General features: G+C 44.3%; 2 protein-coding genes across 9 annotated transcripts in view; one reads left to right on the top strand and one right to left on the bottom strand.

Annotated features, from left to right (window-relative positions):
* Positions 1–5,566, bottom strand: part of IFT122 (intraflagellar transport 122) — a 75,837-nt gene extending 70,271 nt beyond the window's left edge. Inside the window, exons 1-4 of one of the 2 annotated variants that reach the window (XM_006132833.4) lie at positions 5,423–5,566; positions 3,022–3,088; positions 2,190–2,274; positions 110–188 (exon numbers count right to left, since the gene is read on the bottom strand). In XM_006132833.4, the coding sequence (XP_006132895.1) occupies positions 110–188; positions 2,190–2,274; positions 3,022–3,088; positions 5,423–5,463 (272 nt within the window). In that variant the 5' untranslated portion in view covers positions 5,464–5,566. The remainder of the gene's footprint in view (positions 1–109; positions 189–2,189; positions 2,275–3,021; positions 3,089–5,422) is intronic. The other variant, XM_006132835.4, reaches the window with a different exon arrangement.
* An 870-nt stretch (positions 5,567–6,436) lies between these two features.
* Positions 6,437–17,465, top strand: MBD4 (methyl-CpG binding domain 4, DNA glycosylase). Of its 7 annotated transcripts, none has more exons than XM_014578452.3 (10): positions 6,483–6,633; positions 9,393–9,457; positions 9,571–9,828; positions 10,966–11,849; positions 12,524–12,610; positions 12,906–12,980; positions 14,169–14,303; positions 14,721–14,870; positions 15,345–15,448; positions 17,151–17,465. In XM_014578452.3, the coding sequence occupies exons 3-10, from the start codon at positions 9,596–9,598 to the stop codon at positions 17,226–17,228; spliced, it is 1,746 nt and encodes a 581-aa protein (XP_014433938.1). In that variant the 5' UTR covers positions 6,483–6,633; positions 9,393–9,457; positions 9,571–9,595; the 3' UTR covers positions 17,229–17,465. The 7 variants fall into 7 exon arrangements, with proteins under 7 accessions (XP_075794850.1, XP_006132890.2, XP_006132889.2 ...); XM_014578453.3 differs by lacking the exon at positions 6,483–6,633 and adding an exon at positions 6,659–6,958; XM_075938735.1 differs by lacking the exon at positions 9,393–9,457 and having other exon boundaries at positions 6,437–6,610.
* The last annotated feature ends 771 nt before the right edge of the window (positions 17,466–18,236 follow it).

Below are 18,236 nucleotides of genomic sequence, written 5' to 3'. Positions count from 1 at the left end.
AATGTTTTCACATTCCTTCAGCTCTCCTAGCATTACTTATATTAACAGCAGAAATCCATAACCAACGTATGTATTTAAAAGAAGCAGTAAAGGGAAATATTTCACTTACGTGTATTTCAGAATTCCTTCTAACTTTGAAGTCCAAATTATTACACTTTTATCAGCAGAGCCAGATGCAAAACGCTTGCCTAGTGATTAATAATATTTCAAAATAAAACACCAACACATGTAATTGTCATGTTTACGCCAAAAACACTAGTCTTAATGAAACAGAAAACACCCGAAATTCTTTACAGGTATCTGAGCTCTATAGGACCAAGATCTAGTCCTGCTGCTGTCTCCATATGGTTGCACTTCTGCACCCACATGAAGTACCACTGACTTCAATAGAATGCTGTACAGGTAAACATCTGCTTTCATGCTAAGCCCTATTAAAGTTCATGGCGTGTATGTGTATACATGGGTCTCTATTCATAGCATCAACTACAGGATTGATGCCTGTGTTTGTAATACAGGCAGTCCCCGGGTTACGTACAAGATAGGGACTGTAGGTTTGTTCTTAAGTTGAATCTGTATGTAAGTCGGAACTGGCGTCCAGATTCAGCCGCGGCTGAAACTGACCAGCGGCTGACTACAGGAAGCCCGAGGCAGAGTTGCTCTGCCCCAGGCTTCCTGGAATCAGCCTCTGATCAGTTTCAACAGGCTGAATCTGGACGCCAGTTCCGACTTACATACAGATTCACCTTAAGAACCCCAGGCGTCCCCAAGTCAGCTGCTGCTGAAACTGATCAGCGGCTGATTCCAGGAAGCCCGGGGCAGAGCAACTCTGCCTCGGGCTTCCCGTAGTCAGCGCTGGTCAGTTTCAGCAGCGGCTGAATTGGGGACGCCTGGGGCAGAGCAGCTGGGGTGCTGCCAGGTTGGTTCAGTAGCGCCCAGAGCGGCGCTGCGGGACCAACCGGCAGCGCCCCAGCTGCTCTACCACAGGCGTCCGGAGAAAAGCCTGGTCTGCTGGGAGGGGGGGGGGGAATGTACTAGCTGCGCCCCCCCCCCTCCCAAGCAGACCAGGGAGACGCAGGCGGGGGACCGAGACACACCGCGGTCCCACCGCCTGGGTCCTCCGCGGCTTTGCTCCCCGTCTCCCTGGTCTGCTGGAGCACGCGGGCAGCAGACAGCCCAGACGCGCCGCGGCTGTCCCGCTGCTGGCGTGCTCCCCGGCTTTGCTCTGGCTTTGCTCCCCGTCTCCCTGGTCCGCTGGTCAGTTTCAGCAGGACCAACCGGCAGCGCCCCAGCTGCTCTACCACAGGCGTCCAGAGAAAAGCCTGGTCTGCTGGGGGGCGGGGGGGGGGGGGGAATGTACTAGCTGCGCCCCCCCCCCCCCCAAGCAGACCAGGGAGATGCAGGCGGGGGACCGAGACACACCGCGGTCCCACCGCCTGGGTCCTCCGCGGCTTTGCTCCCCGTCTCCCTGGTCTGCTGGAGCACGCGGGCAGCAGACAGCCCAGACGCGCCGCGGCTGTCCCGCTGCTGGCGTGCTCCCCGGCTTTGCTCTGGCTTTGCTCCCCGTCTCCCTGGTCCGCTGGTCAGTTTCAGCGCCCCAGCTCCCAGCAGACCAGGGAGACGGGAAGCAAAGCCGCGGAGCACACCGGCAGCGGGACAGCCACGGCGCGTCTGGGCTGTCCGCTGTCCGTGTGCTCCGCAGCTTTGCTCCACGTCTCCCTGGAAACTAGCAGACCAGGGAGACGGGGAGCAAAGCCGCGGAGGACGCCGGCAGTGGGACAGCCGCGGCGGGTCTGGGCTGTCCGCTGCCCGCATGCTCCCCAGCTTTGCTCCCCGTCTCCCTGGTCTGGGGAGACGTGGAGCAAAGCCGTGGAGCACGCGGGCAGCGTCCTCAGGCTTTGCTTCCCGTCTCCCTGGTCTGCTGGGAGACGGGCAGAAAACCCCGTTCGTAACTGCGGATCCGACATAAGTATACTGCCTGTATGCACGACAGTACTTTCTTTTGCAGCTAATATCAGTAAAATGCTTTGAGATCCTGAGATGAAAGGCATGATATAAATGCAAAGTATTATTAAAAAAGCCACAACAGTTCTATTTTTTAATTTACAACAAGAAAGGAATGAGATCAATTACCATGTTTCCAGCAAACTAGCACAAATAAGGAAGCCAAGAAACCCAAAGATGTCACCTACCATCTTTAGCATAAGCCACACAGTACACCGTGTCCTTGTGTCCTTTCAAGGGTTGAATTAAAGTTCCATCAGACGTGTCATACACCTGCATGAATAAAGGTTAGTGTAAGACCCCCTAATCCTTCAATGAGTTCCATGGGAATAATTAAAACTAAACAAGATTTGAGACATAATATTTTTGTATACTTTACTTACTTGATAATATTTTGTATATTGTCAAAGCCACTATTTTTCATGGATCTTTAGTTAGTTTCTCCTGTTTGAGTGAGTCTTCCATATAACATAAGGGGACAATTTTTATTTAAAAAAAAAGGAAAATTCTGACAAAATTTGGCAGAGAGATTTTGAAATAGGTGTAATGCCTGAAACTACTTTTAACTTGTTTTTTTAAATTACTATAGTAAATTGATGGCACCCTTTAAAAATACTAGAACACACTTGCCTCTTTTTGTGCATTGAAACACACGTTAGAAGAACAGAGGTTACTAAATCATTTATACAAAAGTAACTTCATTTATACAAAAGTCACTCAACTCATATGATGTTTTCAAACAGCCCAATTGGCTGGACTGTTTGAAAACATCCCATTTCCTCCCTATATAAAAAAATCACCACTTGTTCTTCCTACCAAAACTTTTTAAACCAAAAAAGTTAACAGGAAAGAGCACCTATTAAAGAGATCAGTAAGAAATTTTAAAGAGACCCCAAAATATTGCTATATTATATATCTGATTCCTACATAGCTATATTCTGGGGTCTTTTAATGATATATATTATTATTATTGTTAGATTCAGATGGCATAGCATGCAGAGGAGTAAACAAATCTCCTACCAGCAATCTGTTTCCTGCTGCAATTATCAGCTGAGTTCCATCAGGTTTAAAGGCAAGATCATATATACTGGACAAAGAGATAAAAAGTTAAATTAAGAAGCAGAATGCTAACTATTACAAGAAATATCCAAAAACATACTTCCTATTTTCAACATTACTGAAATGCCATTAATAGAGTAAAAATTTAACAAATGTATTAAATCTCAGAACATCCCTAACTTTGGGGAAAATTCCAGAAGCCAGACAGCTTTACAGTGCTTTCCCCACATGCAGTAAAGTGATCCCCAAACCAGATCACCATACTGCTTTGTCCAGGCACTGGCGATCCAACTGCAGGACTAGGTCACTAGCTTGCACCGGCACCCTTAGATACAGACCCTTATGACCAGACATATATAGTTGCAAGATCAGAGTCACGGATGGATGAAAATTAAAAAAGAAAAAAAAACTAGGAAAACCTTTTGCATTATTCAGATATTATTACAGACAATATTATGAAAAACAACAGTATTCAAACTACAGTATGCATGTTGGTGCTTATCGTCTTCTAAAATTTCTTAGACCAGTGTTTCCCAATTTTATTTGGCCATGGAACCCTTTTAAACTCAGAAGAATTTTGCAGAACCCCTAATAACAGCAACTGGTTTGACAGCTGAACCTTCGACTTTGTCCGATGTGGTGCTAGTATATTCGTATTCAGTCATCCGCGTGATCTACGCTCCCTGAGAGTGAGTACGGGGATTTACGGTGGAATATAACAGGCGATCGCGCCACTGACTGACTGCGCACACAGCGCTGGGTAGTGACATCATCGTCCCCACTGTCTGGCAAAGATGGCATTCATTACAAAGGGATACTTATTGGGGCAAACACAAATGAAAATTGTTTTCAATAAAATTCATAAATGCTTATTTTTTAATCAAAAAATGTTATTGTAATGGAATTTTCTCGTTGAACCCTTATTTTCACTTCACAGAACCCCATTTGTTCAAGAACTACTCCTAAATGGTAAATGCTAGGATCATCAAAATTAGTATGCAAATTTATCTTATAGTAACTTAAAGCAAAGTAAGGGTTTGGTTGTGCTGGAACAATGGGATATGCCTGGAAATCTATTGTTTCTCATAAAACAGAAAGGGAAGATTTGGCATGAAGGACAGTTATACTGCAGAATTATCACAGGGGAAAGAAAGAGGCCAAAGATGGTGTTCAGGACATCTATAACCCCTTTGGGCCATCACAGGGCGGGGTGGAGAAAGGGAAAGCTATCTACCATATATTTCAGAGAGTTTGTCTGTTTGTGTGTCTGTCCAGCAGCCAGGCGACATATACTTCTCCCCCAACTGTGCCCACTGCAACTGAAGCAGTCATGAACAGGCACTTCTCAACTGTCCCCAGGCTGCTGTTGTGAAAGAGGGCTGGAGCTGTCCTCTCTCCCCTAGACAGCCTGCATACTGAACCCCTCATTTCCAGCTCCACCCCAGAACAATTATGTAAATGAAGAAAAACAAAAGTTGTTAGTAGTAAGGACCCGAGCAACACCAGTAAATCTTCTAGTATAGATAATAGAAAATATTCTTGTTCAATGACATGAAGAAACAATCAAAATAGAAAAGTGGGACCATATTTAATCTTGGTATCACTTAGCATTGGGGCAATAGGAGTTGGAGAGATGGAATACATTAGGGATGTTAAAACAATTAACTGTTAAGCATACACCAGCTCCAGCCAGTGACCTCCAGCTGCAGCCAGCCATGACAGACTGGGGCAAACACTGCTGTGGAGGAGCTGCTGGGAGCGAACACAAAACCCAGTGGCCATGGTGGGACCAGAAATGGGACCCTGAGACTGTGGCAGGGGCCAGTTAACAGGCCGGGCAGCAAGCCCAGAATTAAAATGGTTAAACAAATAGCCATTTTAACATCCCCACAAGGAATTTAAATTATCTATTTTCTTTAAATTAAGATCTAAAGTTGTATCCTCCCACCCTTCACATCTCTGTCCCTCCAAGACTCCACAATTCAAGGTTCTAAGAACTCTATATATTCCATATTTAATGCTTAATTTAGAAAATCATCCCCATCATGCCTCTTCCATGTAATCATAGTTACAAACCACAGGTTGCTGCTCTCTTGACCCCCAACAATAACCCAGGAGATGTTACCAATTCATACAGATTGTGAAGTTTCAAACTGATAAGAAATTTACTATTAAAGAAAAACTGGTCAACCTTAAAATCAGATTATCAGCATGCCCACGTCGCAGTGACCTTCACCTCAATCCCTCCCCAGCTGCAAATAAAAAAATGTGTCCCTGACCTCCCGTTAAGCTTCCCGGACAGAGACCACATCTTTCCATTTGCCCCATGAAGTGCTAACATAAACCATACTTAGCCTCTTACCATTGCTCAGCCTTATCTCTCCAGGTCAGTGCAGCCCTCATCCCTTCCTCTCCCCCAGCACCCCCTCCCTCACCACCTGCCCCCTCTCTCTCTCCCAGTACTCCCTACTCCAGCACCTGCCCTCCCCCTCACTCCCCCAGGACCCTCTCCTTTACCATCAGTCCCCCTCTGTCCCCCAGCACCCCCACCGCTTGCCCTTCTCTCCCCCAGCACCCCCACTGCTTGCCCTTCTCTCCCCCAGCACCCCCACTGCTTGCCCTTCTCTCCCCCAGCACCCCCTCCTTCACTGCCTGCCCTCCCCCTCTCCCCCAACACCTCCTCCCTCACCGCCAGCCCTCCCCCTCTCTCCCCCAGCACCCCCTCCTTCACCACCTGCCCTCCCCCTCTCTTCCCCAGCACCCCCTCCTTCACCACCTGCCCTCCCCCTTTCTTCCCCAACACCCCCTCCTTCACCACCTGCCCTCCCCCTCTCTTCCCCAGCACCCCCTCCTTCACCACCTGCCCTCTCCCTTTCTCCCCCAGCACCCCCTCCCCTCTCTCCCCCAGCACCCCTCCCCACCGCCTGCCCTACCCCTTCCCTCACTGCCTGTTCTCCCCCTCTCTCCCCCAGCACCCCGTCCTCCACCCTTCCGCAGCTCCCTCTTCCTCACCGCCAGTCCCGCCCCCCCCACACCCCCGTCCCGTCAGTGTGTGCAAGTGTTACAGCCCGCCCGCCCCTCTTAACCCCTCTGCTGTCGCGCGAAGCACCGCTGCCCTGCCTCCCCCGCTGCTGTTTGTTTATTTACACGAGATTAAAGCGCTCCCGCCTCCCCGGGCAACGCGCATGCGCACTAACTCCAAAACCCTTTGCTTGGAATCTACCGGCACGACGCGAGGGGATGGAAAGGTTAAAAAAACGCAACTGTTGAAACTTAATTGCGCATGCGCCACCTCCCATGAACACTGAGCTTGCGTGAGAAGGGGGAAACAAAAGCACTGCGCATGCGTGGAGCTCTCTGTGGGTCTTAGTTTGGAATACGCGTGCGCAAAAGGCAGACTATGTCACAGCACAGACTATTCTCGCGGGAGATGTTCTTGGCGGGATTGCAGTCTCGAGAAGCGTCACGCGAGCTGGGTCTGACATGCGCAGTGCGGGTCGGAATGGCGCGCCCGTGACATGGGAGGTGCTAGACTATGGCAGCTCCGGAAGTAAGGGGGCAAGAGAAGGGCAGGTAAAAAGTAACTATAGCAACAGAAGGGCCGGAGGCCGTGAAGATGGGGTCGGGCGCGGTCTGTTGCCTCAGGCTGGCTCCATGACGTGAGGCCTTGTAGTAGGTGCGGTGATGTCACAACGCAGGCGGTGATGATGCCGCACGCTGGTGACGTCACAGGGCATGTGTGGCTACGTCGGCCCCGTTCGGTGCCCTGTTCGCTTGGCTCTTGGGCTCTGCGCTCGCCCAAAGCCCTGACCGCGTGTCATACGCTCTGCGCGAGTCCCGTTTAGCTTGAATGGCCGGACCTGAAACGAGCGGGTCTGAGGAACCTCTTGCTGCCACGATAACCACCGGGCTGGGTCTCAGCTGGCTCAGGGCAGGGATGCGAATGACGAGGCAACTCGCTAGTCGTGTGCCGGAAAGAGGCAGCAAGGGGCGGGGGGAGGATGGAGTGTTTCAAAGGAGCAGTGCCCTGTGCAGCCCGGGGCCAGCGGGTGACTCCCCTGCTGACCCAGGGCTCCATGCAGTGCTGCTGTTTTGAAACGTGGGCTGGCAGAGGCTGCTTGAGGGCCCTGCCATCCCTGCAGTGCTTTCGCCTTTATTGACTAATTGAAGAGTCTGATGCAGTTTGCATCAACTATTCAATTAGCCGATTCATTGAAATTTAACATCCCTAGCTAGCTCAGGGAACTGGGCTAGAGTTGGGGCTGGTGTAAGGTTCTGACACCTACTGGTGTGGAGCTTTGTTTTTTGATACGTTGCACTGATTTGGCATTCATAACACTTATGTGGCTGCAGACACAAACAACTTGATTAAACTGAAATTCAGATTTTTTTTTTAAAGTAGCTTTGTTATTCCCTCGCTCAGGTGGGTGAACTTCCTGGCTGTGTCTAGACTGGCCAGTTTTTCCACAAAATCAGCCACTTTTCCGGAAAAACTTGCCAGCTGTCTACACTGGCCGCTTGAATTTCCGCAAAAGCACTGACTTCCTACTGTAAGAAATCAGTGCTTTTTGCAGAATTACTATGCTGCTCCTGTTCGGGAAAAAGTCCTTTTTGCACAAAAGGGCCAGTGTAGACAGCTGAGATTTGTTTTCCGCAAAAAAGCCCCGATTGCGAAAATGGCATTCGGGGCTTTTTTGCGCAAAAGTGCGTCTAGATTGGCCACGGACGCTTTTCCACAAAAAGTGCTTTTGCGGAAAAGCGTCTGTGCCAATCTAGACGCTCTGTTCTGAAAATGCTTTTAACAGAAAACTTTTCCGTTAAAAGCATTTCCGGAAAATCATGCCAGTCTAGACATAGCCTCTCAGTCTTTGCAAAGCTCACTCACCATCCTTGCACAAGACTGCACTGGGTCATTCCCCAGCTAAGTGATTTGTGGAGTTGGTGTTGAGTAATTTGGTGGCATTCCCTTTCAGCCCATGTGAGAGACACACAGGTTTAATGTAGTCAGATAGTAATGTATAGGGTTGTCACTACTTAAAATGTAAAAAAACTGACCATTGGCAACCTCTGTCCTTCTCCCCGCCCATCCGCTAGCAAAAAGAGTTCTACTCCAGAACATAGTGTTGGGATTTTGCGGTTCCCAGAGAGTCAGGTGCTGGGCAGAATCAAGGGTATTCAATTCAATTCAATACTTTATTCAGTGTGCACAAAGGGAGAGCCCCTGGTACTAAAATCAGCCAGAGCCCCTCGAGCAAGGAGCCCCTCCCCTTGCTGTTTTATAGCACATGGTTACAGGTTACATAACACAAACTTCTAAACCAATCAGATTCAACCTTTCCATATATGGCTTTGTTTGTCACATGCCCGCACCTCTGCACTCCACATGCCGAGCTCACCCCCCTCCTCTTGCTTAGGTGGTGAGCCACAGCATGCCTCTCCTTGCATACCCAATTTCCAAACCACATTTTATTTAAAATGAAGACATGCATACCCTTCAATAGCTAATTAGCACTAATATGTTTTAGAAAAAAATTGTAGACATAAGAACGGCCATACTGGGTCAGACCAAAGGTACATCCAGCCCAGTACCCTGTCTGCTGACAGTGGCCAATGCCAGGTGTTCCAGAGGGAGTGAATCGAACAGGTAGTGATCAAGCGATCTCTCTCCTGCCATCCATCTCCATCCTCTGACAAACAGAGGCTTGGGACACCATTACTTACCCATACTGGCTAATAGCCATTTATGGACTTAACCTCCATGAATGTATCTATTTCTCTTTTAAACCCTGTTATAGTCCTAGCCTCCACAACCTCCTCAGGCAAGGAGTTCCACAGATTGACAACGTGCTGTGTGAAGAAGAACTTCCTTTTATTTGTTTTCAACCTGCTGCCCATTAGTTTCATTTGGTGGCCCCTAGTTCTTATATTATGGGAACAAGTAAATAACTTTTCCTCATTCACTTTCTCCACACTGCTCATGATTTTATATACCTCTATCATATCCCCCCTTAGTCTCCACTTTTCCAAGCTGAAAAGCCCCAGTCTCTTTAATCTCTCCTCCTATGGGAGCCATTCCAAACCCCTAATCATTTTAGTTGCCCTTCTCTGACATGTATATAGGTTTTATCATTTTCCTGGCCTTGTGCTAATATGGTGCCACAGACAATTGGTTTGTGAATTGTAGAGCACTCTTAACATTTTATCAACTAAATGATTAAAGGATTACCTACTTCTTAACATCCTTAGTCCAATATGTAAAACATAGTGTAGATTGCAAATATTTTGTTACCCGTCAGATTAGGCTGATCATGCTGTTTACTCTGCTCTCCCAGCATCTTGTGTCGCAGTGAACAAGAGGCAAGGTCTCCTATGTAACTGAAAAAAATATTTGCAATAGGTCAGTAACTACCTTCATATTTTCAATTAAATTGTTTTCAAATCTCTGCAGCTCTTGAAATATTGTAGTTATGAACAGTTTGAGATAAATTTGTTTCTACAATTTTATTTTAGATATACTTTCAGTGACAAAAGTGACATGCAAATTGGAAAGAAAACAAAAGAAGATGGGAAAGAATTAGTGACAGATACAAGAGAATCTTTTGAAGGTACTGAAACCATAGCAGAAACACTCCCATGCAAAGAAGATGCAGTTGTTGCATCAGAAGAGGCTTCTAGATGTCTGAAAACCACTCCAGATGGATGGGAGAAGATCACAAAGCAAAGACAGTCCGGCAAAACTGCAGGAAAATATGATGTTTATTTCATCAGGTAATTCTTAGGTAATTCAGGTTTATTTCATCAGATGCAATTCTTGAAATTAAATCTGTATAGTAACTAAAACCAGTGTATGTCACAGACTTAATCTGCTGGTTGCTTAGTAGAGAATAAGTGTTGCAGAGTCTAGGAATCAAATGTCTGGTTCTGTTCCAGTCCTCACACAGAGTTAGTTTGGGACTGATCCATAACCCACTAAATGGAAACTTCAGGAGGTAACTGGGTTAGTCTGTTCAGGATAAACTTAAAAAATAACAAATAGTCTGTAGCACTTTAAAGACTAACAAAACACGTAGATGGTATGATGAGCTTTCATGGGCCAAAGAAGTGGGCTGTGTCCACGAAAGCTCATGATACCATCTACATGTTTTGTTAGTTTTTAAAGTGCTACCACACTATCCACCGAACAATAGACTCTTGCTGATTTCAAATCCTTTGAATTTGATTCTTGACTGTGGGCAAAACATTTAATGTCTTGGTGCTTCACACAAATAATATGGAAATCTGTTTTAAAAAAAAAATGTGCATTGTGAGGATAACATGAGGCAGTAAAATGCTTTAATATCTTTAAATGAGTGTAAAGTATTACATGTATATTAGTTGTCTTTGTATGAATATTTTTGATAAAGTTAATAGAAAACTTGTCTAAAATAGGGATGTAAACAACTAGTTGATTACCTGATAAGCCTAAGCTTATTGGGCAGTCAAGTCACTACTCGCTTCCCTCCCATTTCCCCCCTGCTGCCTCTGTATCAGAGGCACCAAGGGCGGGGGAAACTGGTGCTGGGGGGAGCCAGCTTAAAAGCCATTCTCCCCAGGACCATCTCCAGAGGGGGATAGGGGAGGCAGTGGTGCAGGGGGAGACTGCTGCGCCTCTCTCTTTTGGTATGTACAAGAGGGATAGAGAGTGCACAGTTGAGTAGTCAATGGAAATCCCATCAGCTACTAATCTAATCTATTTGATTAATCTAAATTTAACATCCCTGGTCTAAAATATTTTACCAGCCTTTTAATTATTGAGCTAGATTGTTTTTTTTAAAAATGCAGCTAAATTTGAGGTGCAGTTTTGTTTCCATTCCTTGCTATTAAAACAATAACCACCAATTTGTTTACTTTTATTTCATTTCATAGTCCTCAAGGAGTGAAGTTAAGATCCAAATGTGCACTTGTGGCTTACTTTACAAAAAATGGAGAGACTATTCTTAAACCTGAAGATTTTGACTTTACTGCTCCTCCTCAGAGCCAAACTCGATCAAGAACCAAAGGATCCAGTGAAGAACCTGTGAGACCGAGATTACAGAATAAACGATGTAATAGTAAAGCACAAGATCTTAGTGTGCAAAGAAGCAAAGAAGTTAAAGTTCTGGAGTTACAGACCAGTAATGAACAGTTGGAAAACATTTCCATCCATCTACAGGGCAGGGAGGACTTAGTCATTAAAGACATTAAGCCAAAGGAATATTGTAGAAAGGCCAAAGAAAAGGGAGCAGTTGGAAAAAGGGATCAAATTAAGAAAGCTAGAAAGAGGTCAGAAAGGAGGAATCCAGATCACAGCCAAAATAAAAGGCTGAGAAAAGCATCATGTAATAAACAAGAGGCTGAGAGCAGCCAAATAAAAAAATTCCAGCAAAAGAAAGATGTTTGTGTTTCTGAGAGTGGCATAATAGACAATCAGAACTTAAACCCCACAGATACTGGAAAAGCAAACACACCCTCAAAGGATGAAATAATGACTTTGGGATCACATTTAGAGATGCGTCTTGAACCAGTAACTCCTCTCTCTGAAAAGAAGTCAAGAACCATGGGAGAGTTAGGATATGCAGAGAAGAATTCTGATGATGCAGCTATAAAATCTGACAAGAACATTGCAGAAAAAGAAGGATCATGTGTGTTTGGGAAAGAGAAAGATTGGATACATTTGGGTAACCAGGATTTCAAACCTGGCACTGAAACGAACATTAGCATTTCACAGCCTTCTGCCAAGAAAAGCTTTACATCAGTGAAAACGCTTCAAGGTATATACATTTCAGAGCAGAGTACTGTTCTAAAATTCCATCAGGGATACTTCAAAACTAATTACAAAAAAGAAGTGTTTGTTTCAGGCCTGCCTACTCCATGACTGAATATGGTTTAGAACTTTCTAAATCAACTTGTCAGGAGTCTAATCTGTTTATCATACTTACCATACAGAGCATCAGATTAGGGATGTAAGAGGTTAACTGATTACCCATTAAGCAGGCAGTTTATCAGATGGTTTACAAGGTAACTGGCCCAGCCAACTGGACCCTGCTCCGGCCGGGGAGGACCAGCCAGTGGGACCCTGCCCACAGCCATGGCAGGCCTGGCCAGTGAACCCTTCCCATGGCGGACCTGAGCCGCTCCGCAGCCATGCCGGCCCAGCTGATTGGAACCCACTGTACAAGCATGTGATATGCCAGAGCAGCCCTACGACTGTGGAGGGCCCAGCTGGCTGGACCCTACCCACACTATGGCAGGCTGAAGCAGCCTCCAGCCCTGGCAATTAACAGATGAAACAAAACATGTAACTGGCTAACTAATTTAGAGCATTTTTAAATGCCTGCATCAGATATTAAAGTAGCTAAGTGTTATAAACCAACCATCTGAAGCCAACAAAATGGATTTATTCACATTTAGAAATCACACCATTACTTTCTCTGATTTATTATAGTAATGATCACTGCTCTCCACATATCAGTTAACTTTAAATTACTGCCAAAGTGGCCAGATTTTCAATCAAGAAAAACTTGGTTCAGAGGTTAGTATAATAATTCATTGATTCTGCCCTCAATTACATACATGCAGCATTTATTGACTGAGATATGATTACTTTTGTTAAGGATTTGTCATTTGAAGATTTATTTTTAACAGCTGCTGAAATATTGATAGATATCAGAGTGAAACTAATTCTCATTTACAAATGGCAGGGCCAATAAAAGTTCTTGTTCCCATCATAAAAAGAAAATTGATTCATGACAAGGAAAAAAAATTTGTTTTCCATTTCACATTATTTTAATTTTAAGAAAGATAATCCCAGATATTTTTCTTTTCAGAAGACTGTCCCCCAAGAACACAAGTAGAGAGAAGGAAAACTAGTCCATATTTTTCTAGTAAATACAGTAAAGAAGGTATAGTATTCTCTGTGGGAAAGAAAACTGTGTTCTGGGGGGATTGGAAGGTTTAAGGAATTAGCTTTTTGCCTTAATCTCAGTAGCTCAAATCCAGTACTAATTTGAGAGTTACTATCACCTGCTGGCTGCATTGTGGTGTACATGAGAGAATTTTTGTCTCCCTAGCAGACAGGTTTCTATTGTACAACCGCCATCACGTTTTGCATTCTTGGTTACTTAGCTCAGCAGAGAAGCTGCAGATTGAATGGGCTCTGAGAATGAGCTATGTTTTACTCTGTAAGGCTGTTCTTTGTCAGAAGTGGAGCCCACACATTTCCTTCATGCTGAGTACTTAACAGATACAAAGGGGATTTCAGGCAGTTGTAAGGCCCCTTCTCCCCAGAGAACAGCCCCAGGACAGGGACATTCTACATCCAGATACCAAGCTAGTTCTGTACCACCTCCAGAGTGACCTTAGGTGCATTGTAGGGATGGGATGAGGATGATTATGGCTTGGACAGTCCTTTGCCCTGCCAATTTTGAAACAAAGAAATACAAGCGCAGATTAGGGCAGCCCTCGGGGCTACTCTAGCCTGTGTTAGGGCCCCAGGAATAATCAGCTCTACCCTCCTGTGTGCTAGTGGGAACATGGGGATGAATCTGCTCCACTTTCTCTTAAAAAAAATGGAGGGCCCCCCCACTAAAGAAAAGATGTTGATGCACTGGAGAGGGTCTAGCGGTGGGCAACCAAAATGATTAGGGGGCTGAAGCACATGACCTACAAGAAGAGGCTTATTTACTCTGCAGAAGAGAAGAGTGGGGAGGTATTTGATTGCAGCCTTTAACTTCCTGAAGGGAGGTTCCAAGAGGATGAAGAGAGGCTGTTCTCAGTAGTGACGGATGGCAGAACAAGGAGCAGTGGTCTGAGGTTGCAGTGGGGGAGGTGTAGGTTGGATAGTAGGGGAAACTATTTCACTAGGAGGGTGGTGAGGCACTGGATGGGTTACCTAGGGCGGTGGTGGAATCTCCATCTCTAGAGGTTTTTTTTGACAAAGCCCTGGCTGGGATGATTTAGTTCGGATTGGTCCTGCTTTGGGCAGGGGGGGCTGGACTAGATGACCTGCGGTGCATTCCAGCCCTAGGATTCTAGGAGTCTGAAATCTTTTACTGCTTAGTAAAATTTCTCATAATCATGTATGTGTACAGCTCCAAGCCCACCAAGAAGGAAGGCCTTCAGGAAATGGACTCCTCCTCGGTCTCCATTTAATTTGGTCCAAGAAATACTCTTTCATGATCCATGGAAGCTCCTCATTGCAACCATATTTCTCAATAAGACCTCAGGTACATATGTATATGAAATGTGAAGCTTAATTTCTACATACCAGTGTCATGGTCTTTGAACTGCATTAGCTTATGTAAATGCTGAATTTGGGTCTTATGTGGCTAATAGCAGGGCTCAACAAACCACTGAATCTACTCGCTCTGTGCGCCCCATTCACCGGCACTTTGCGCATGCGCAGTGCAGGGCTGGCAAGCCCTGGCTATTAGAGACTGTTTACTGTTGAAAGATCAGAACCTCAGCTACGAAGTTTTTAATTACAGTATTGAGCGGATTAAGTAAACTATTAAAATAATCTAAGCTATAGTAATATAAATTACTTTTAAAATTTTCATCTCTCTCATCAACAACATTCAGATAGTCACAGAAGGAAAGTTACTGTACAGCTTTTATGTTCACAGCATTTTATCTTTGCCTAGGTAAGATGGCAATACCTGTGCTCTGGGAGTTTCTGGAGAAATATCCTTCCCCTGAAGTAGCAAGAACTGCAGACTGGAAAGAAATGTCAGAGTTGCTTAAACCTCTTGGCCTTTATGAACTCAGAGCAAAGACCATTATCAAATTTTCAGGTAGTTTCTTTTGAACGTGTCTGTAGAACTGTCTAAACTGATGTCAGTAAAAAAGTGGCTTTATGAACCCCAGCTTTGTAGTTGTCTTTGTGTTCCAAAAATAGAGCAGGTCCTTGTTTTTAATTCAGATAGTCATCAAACTCTCGTTAGTATGAACAAGGTTGATGTGTTTTGCAATAACATACTACAGTATTTTCATGTTAAAATAAAAACATTACTGTGTATATTTTGCTTTATAGTCATTTAAGGTTGTCTTTCCTAGTGAGATTTGTTTAGAAATAATTCCTTTTTCACCTTTTATTAATGTAATATATTTTGTTGCAGTTGAGGCGTTCAAAAGGATTTGGATTTTTAAATGTAAAAAAAATAGGATTTTTCCAATTCTCCAATGAATACCGATGTTTTCTTTTAATATTTTTTGTGACACGTTTCTCTACATGTTAACCTGATGAAGTATGGGGTTTTATTCTGTAGATGAGTATCTGACCAAGCAGTGGAGGTATCCTATTGAGCTGTATGGGATTGGAAAGTATGGCAATGATTCATACAGAATCTTCTGTGTGAATGAATGGAAGGAGGTAAGTGATGCTATCATTCTCTGAATACTGCTCATAGAAGTTAGTGGGTTCCATTGACTTCATTAGACTTTGGATTGAATCCTAGAGCATCATGTGGATTAAAACTAAAATAGAATTGAAATCATCTGCCTACTTTAAGATGTATTCGTAGACTGTACTCTTTATTATTGACCATGCAAGTCCATATTCATGTGAATAGCCCCGAGAGCTAGTCCTACAATTGTGCCTGGGAGTGCAAGGAGGCACATAAAGGCTAGTAACAGCTGTTGTAGTTAGGGCAACTGCGCCTGTATTTTCCCTTTGCTGTCTAGCGGGAGCACATACTGCTCTAGACTTCCAGCTTCCTAGGCATTGCCTATCTTGGATGGAGACTTGTATCTCTCTCTCCTCACCAGAGTATTTCCAAACTGCATAGTTTTGTGCCTTTTACTGTGTTATTGCCAGCAGACACAGGCTGCCCAAGCATATCTGCTTGCTGCTGCTACTTCAGAGACCAATAAAGGAGTGTTTTTCTAAGTTACCACACAGTTCTATTCAGTATAAAAAACTACACGCATGCTAATAGCCTTACTGCAGACCATTCCGACATTAACATGGGCTCTGGTTGGAAGATACCTTCCAAACCCCATGAAAAGGATTTTTTTGTGGTCAGGTTCATCACGGGTCAGCTCAAAGAGCCCATGGTCATATAGGGCCTCAGTAGGCCAAGTCCTGCCAGTCCTCCTCTGAGGATTGGGTCCCTTCATGGACTAAAGGTCCTATCCTTTTGCTGGATCAGGAAGAAAACCATGAGTCAGTTTATAAACAAGATATTTATCCAGATACATTTTGTCTGTTTGCTCTATGGAGAATCAAGCTTGAATCTATACATGCATACTTCCCCCAGGAAAGGTAGGGCCAGATTTGCATTTTACATACCCCTAGTCACAGCATCTTCAGTGCCCCCTATCTACAGCTGACCTCATGTTGCACACAGTTTAGAGAGGTAAAGCACATCTCAAATGCCAACACCTTTAGACATGTGTCTATCATGCCTAATTAGAAATCTAGCCCTGGGGAGACTGGCTTCAAAGGTCTAAAAGTGAGGGAAATACATTGGCATCCTCCTACTAGGAAAAAGTATGTACTTTTTAATGTACTCCAAAAAAAAATCTTACTCGGTAAAGTTTAGCTCAATTCCATAAGATTTGTCCAGGATATCAGAGGATGTTGTCAGTCTGACATAGTCTTTACCCCCTTTCCTTTCCTTTTGTGTTTCTTGGATTGGTAATGAGATTTCTCTCCCCCATATCCTAGTAACAGCAGTCATCTTTATGATGTCAAGGTACCCCCTGTTTTATTTGTCTGCAAGGGCATAGCATCTGCTCTGACTTGCTTTCCCTCCCTCTTCTGTAACCCAAATCTGCACCAAGTTCTTCTCATTTACAGACTGTTGAAAATAATAGCTGTACTCCACTTAGCAAAGTTGAGTTACTTGCCTTCTCAGTTGATGCAAGTGATGTTTCATGTGTGATCAATACTTATTCCCTCATTTCAAGAATATGCATGCTTAAGTATTATCTACCCCTTAATGCACCTAAACTGCAAAGTAGGTTCCAAGCAGGGGCTGGAGATATTTCAGACAAATTTCAGTATTGCCAGATATTTTTATAAAAGACATTTTATTGAAAATATCAGTTCTGATGCTTTCCTTCTCTTTCAGGTACATCCACAAGATCACAAACTCAATACATACCAAGCATGGCTCTGGGAAAACCATGAAAAAATGAGTCTTGGTTGACAAAGGCAGATATGTTTTTATAAAAGCTTCACTTTTTGGTACTTAACACCTTGCTCTTGGCTGTATGTACACATGAAATGGAAACATCTTATATTCACTTCACACATTTGTAATTCTGATCACTGAATGCTTAATTCCAATATTTGTGTTAAACGTGTTTTCAAACCCATATAATCATTGTAATTAAAAGCTGATAAATATTGATATTTTTAAATAAATTTTAATAAGTTATTTTAATAGTTGGTCATTCCTCAGTGATGCAGACTCTAACTTGATATCATATGTTCACCTGAGTAATACTATGTTACTGTATCATAAAAATCCAAGTGCTATCAATTTATTTTTTATTTGCCATGTAAGTATTGCTTCCAACTAGTGATGCAACAGAAATATTCAACTCCCTTTGTTTGGCTACTTGTAAGTAATCAAGTCATATAATCCCAGAAGAGAAGAGGACAGGTTCTTAGTTCTCTCAAACGCCGACTGCTAACATTATAGGCTAAAAGCCTGATTCTGCAGAAGTGACAAATTTAGGGTCTAATTCATGTGTGGGCAATAATTTTCACAGGGAGGGGATATCACTTAATGAATTTTGGTACATGGTCCCGGGCCGGCTCCACGCCCCAGAAAGGGTGAAATCTGGGGTAGAAGGAACGGGGTTGGGAACTGGCATCTACCCAGAGTTGTCTGGGACTGGAGGCTTTGAATTAAAAAACACAATAAAGAGCTTGCCGCTTCTGCTACTGTGTTGCCTGAGTTGCTGCGGCTATTTAAAGGGATCACGGCTCCAGTCCCTACGAGGGTAGCACTGCAACCAGCAGTCGTGATTTATTTAAATAGAATCCTGCTGCCTGAGCCACTGCCTAGAAATTCAGTGGCCAAGCAGCAGGATATAAATAGAAAGTGGCCAGATGCAGTCTGTGGGCTGGATCAAAGTGATAGGCAGACCAGATCTGGCCCCTGGGCTGCATCTTGCCCTGCCTTAGTCTAATCCAATGTTTACTGGGA

The sequence above is a fragment of the Pelodiscus sinensis genome, chromosome 11, assembly GCF_049634645.1.
Source record: "Pelodiscus sinensis isolate JC-2024 chromosome 11, ASM4963464v1, whole genome shotgun sequence".
In the NCBI taxonomy this organism is placed as follows: domain Eukaryota; kingdom Metazoa; phylum Chordata; order Testudines; family Trionychidae; genus Pelodiscus; species Pelodiscus sinensis.
Note: the sequence above shows the minus strand (reverse complement) of the source record. Positions and strands in the feature narration are given on the sequence as shown.

Coding starts and splice junctions, on each gene's coding strand:
- MBD4 (XM_006132827.4), top strand. CDS start 6,596: ATGGCAGCTCCGGAAGTAAGGGGGCAAGAGAAGGGCAG. Junction 9,829..10,965: donor TATGATGTTTATTTCATCAG/GTAATTCTTAGG, acceptor TTCATTTCATAG/TCCTCAAGGAGTGAAGTTAA. Junction 11,850..12,523: donor ATCAGTGAAAACGCTTCAAG/GTATATACATTT, acceptor GATTTATTATAG/TAATGATCACTGCTCTCCAC.